At 38.9% G+C, this 2,087-nt stretch overlaps 1 protein-coding gene across 1 annotated transcript; it reads left to right on the top strand.

Annotated features, from left to right (window-relative positions):
• Positions 1–420: 420 nt before the first annotated feature.
• Positions 421–1,956, top strand: LOC113757885 (putative disease resistance protein RGA3). The gene has a single exon (XM_027300962.1). The coding sequence runs from the start codon at positions 421–423 to the stop codon at positions 1,954–1,956; it is 1,536 nt and encodes a 511-aa protein (XP_027156763.1).
• The last annotated feature ends 131 nt before the right edge of the window (positions 1,957–2,087 follow it).

Genomic DNA, 2,087 nt, shown 5'->3' with positions numbered 1-2,087 from the left:
CTGGAAATTTGAATTCTTTTACACATGAAGCGTAATAACTTTTATTTGGCTTTGCAGGAGAGTCTTGAACCTTCCCCATCAGGGATGGTTTTACGTTCAAAAAAGAAAAGTGTAAAGGGTATGGCGGTGCAGAAGTTGAGTGAAATTAGCTTGAAGCCTTTTAAAAATTGTAAACCAAAAGTGGAAGAACTCTCAAGGGCAGATCAATCTGTGTCTGATGTAGCCTCGCAATCTAACAAAAGCTATACAGGGAGCACTACAATCACTGACCTTCTGGAAATGACAGAAAGCTCAGCATGAGATCAATCTGTGTCTAAGGTGGCTTTGAATTCTATTACAGACCATGAAAGGTCTCCCAAAATGAGTTGTAGGTTGTTCAGCCGTTTGTTTGGACCCAAGTTTGAATTTGATAAGGATTCCATGGTTCAGTTGTGGGTTGCGCAAGGAATTTTTGAGCCAGAAAACGAGAAAATAATAGAGATTGTTGGTGGTACTGTTTTTGATTCGATGGTGGAAGACAATTTGTTTGTGCCTGTAAGATATGATAACCTATATGGTCAATTGTTCGCAGTTAACGAAAATATGCTTGATAGTAATTTGTTTGAGGGTGAAGAGCAGCTGCCAATGGAAGATTTCATGCTCGCAGATGAAGTAGGGTTGGTCAGCATTCCAAGCACGATCAAGCATCTGTCTCTCTTCTGTGATTTACACATTGTAGGACAAAAGTTTTCTGGGATTCTCATGCTACATTGTGAGTGTGCTACTGAGTGTGCTACTGATTTTAATCATGTCTCACATGACCTCTTCCTTCATCTAAAACATTTGAGGACTTTGGATTTACATCAACTAGACATAACTGAACTACCTAGCTCTGTTGGGGATCTTGAATATTTGCATTATTTGGATGTATCAGAGACATCTATCAAGTACTTGCCTGAAACAGTTGATTCCCTTTATTTGTTGCAAACATTGAAATTGAAGGGTTGCTTGCAGCTTTGTCGATTACCCATAAACACAAGGCATTTGGTTAGATTGCGCCATCTTGATCTTGACATTATTGGACAATTGAAGTCTATGCCTGTTGGTTTAGGAAGTTTGACAAGCCTACAAACCTTGAGTGGATTCCTTGTTGGAAAGAAAGATGGTTGTTATATAGGAGAGCTAAAGAATATAGTTAACCTCAGAGGATCGTTGTGCATTTCAAGGCTGGAAAATATCTCAAGTCCTGACGAGGCAGAGCAAGCTAACCTGAGTAACAAGAAACACATCACTAAATTACAGTTGCAATGGTCTACTTGTCACTCCGATAGAGTGCAAGTCGAAGAGCAGATATTAGAATGTCTGCAGCCCCATTTCGGCCTAAAGGAGTTAGAGATATTCTTCTTCAATGGATCTAAATTACCATCATGGATAAGTGATCCATCTTTTGCCCAAATAGTCAAAATCACTCTTTTCAAGTGTAGAAATTGTTCTTTATTGCCATCACTTGGCATGTTGCCATCTCTACAATTTCTTGAGATATATGAAATGAATGGGGTAAGAGTTATAGATCAGGTATTCCATCGAAAAAATGGGGTTCAATATCTTCATGCATTCCCAAAATTAGAGAAGTTAGAACTTGATACCTTGTTGAACCTAGAGGTGTGGGATGGTATGGAGGATGGTGACTTCCCAAAACTTCTTGAGTGCAGATTCAAGCAGTGCCCCAAACTTGTATCTCTTCCATCTCTTTCATACTTGCATTCCCTCAAACACTTGGAGATTATTGCATGTTCAGAGTTGCGGTCTTTACCAGATGATGGAATTCCAGCTTCAGTTGAAACAATAATCGTCAAAGACTGCCCAAGAATTATAGAACAGTGCAGGTATCCGAATGCCCGGGATTGGTCTAAGATCGAACATGTTTCTTCAGTTTTTCTAGATTATGAAGAGATATCCCCACAGAGCAGATACTGAAGACTTAATAGGCTAGATTAGTGCTATGAGGTAAGAACTTGTTGCTTGTGCTCTTATTGTATCATTAAAGACTCACTAGTTTTATCTCTCTTCTAGTTTTGTTTAATTGAGTTTTTTGTTAATTTCTCCTT

The sequence above is a fragment of the Coffea eugenioides genome, unplaced genomic scaffold (genome assembly GCF_003713205.1).
Source record: "Coffea eugenioides isolate CCC68of unplaced genomic scaffold, Ceug_1.0 ScVebR1_3401;HRSCAF=4607, whole genome shotgun sequence".
Classification (NCBI taxonomy): domain Eukaryota; kingdom Viridiplantae; phylum Streptophyta; class Magnoliopsida; order Gentianales; family Rubiaceae; genus Coffea; species Coffea eugenioides.
Note: the sequence above shows the minus strand (reverse complement) of the source record. Positions and strands in the feature narration are given on the sequence as shown.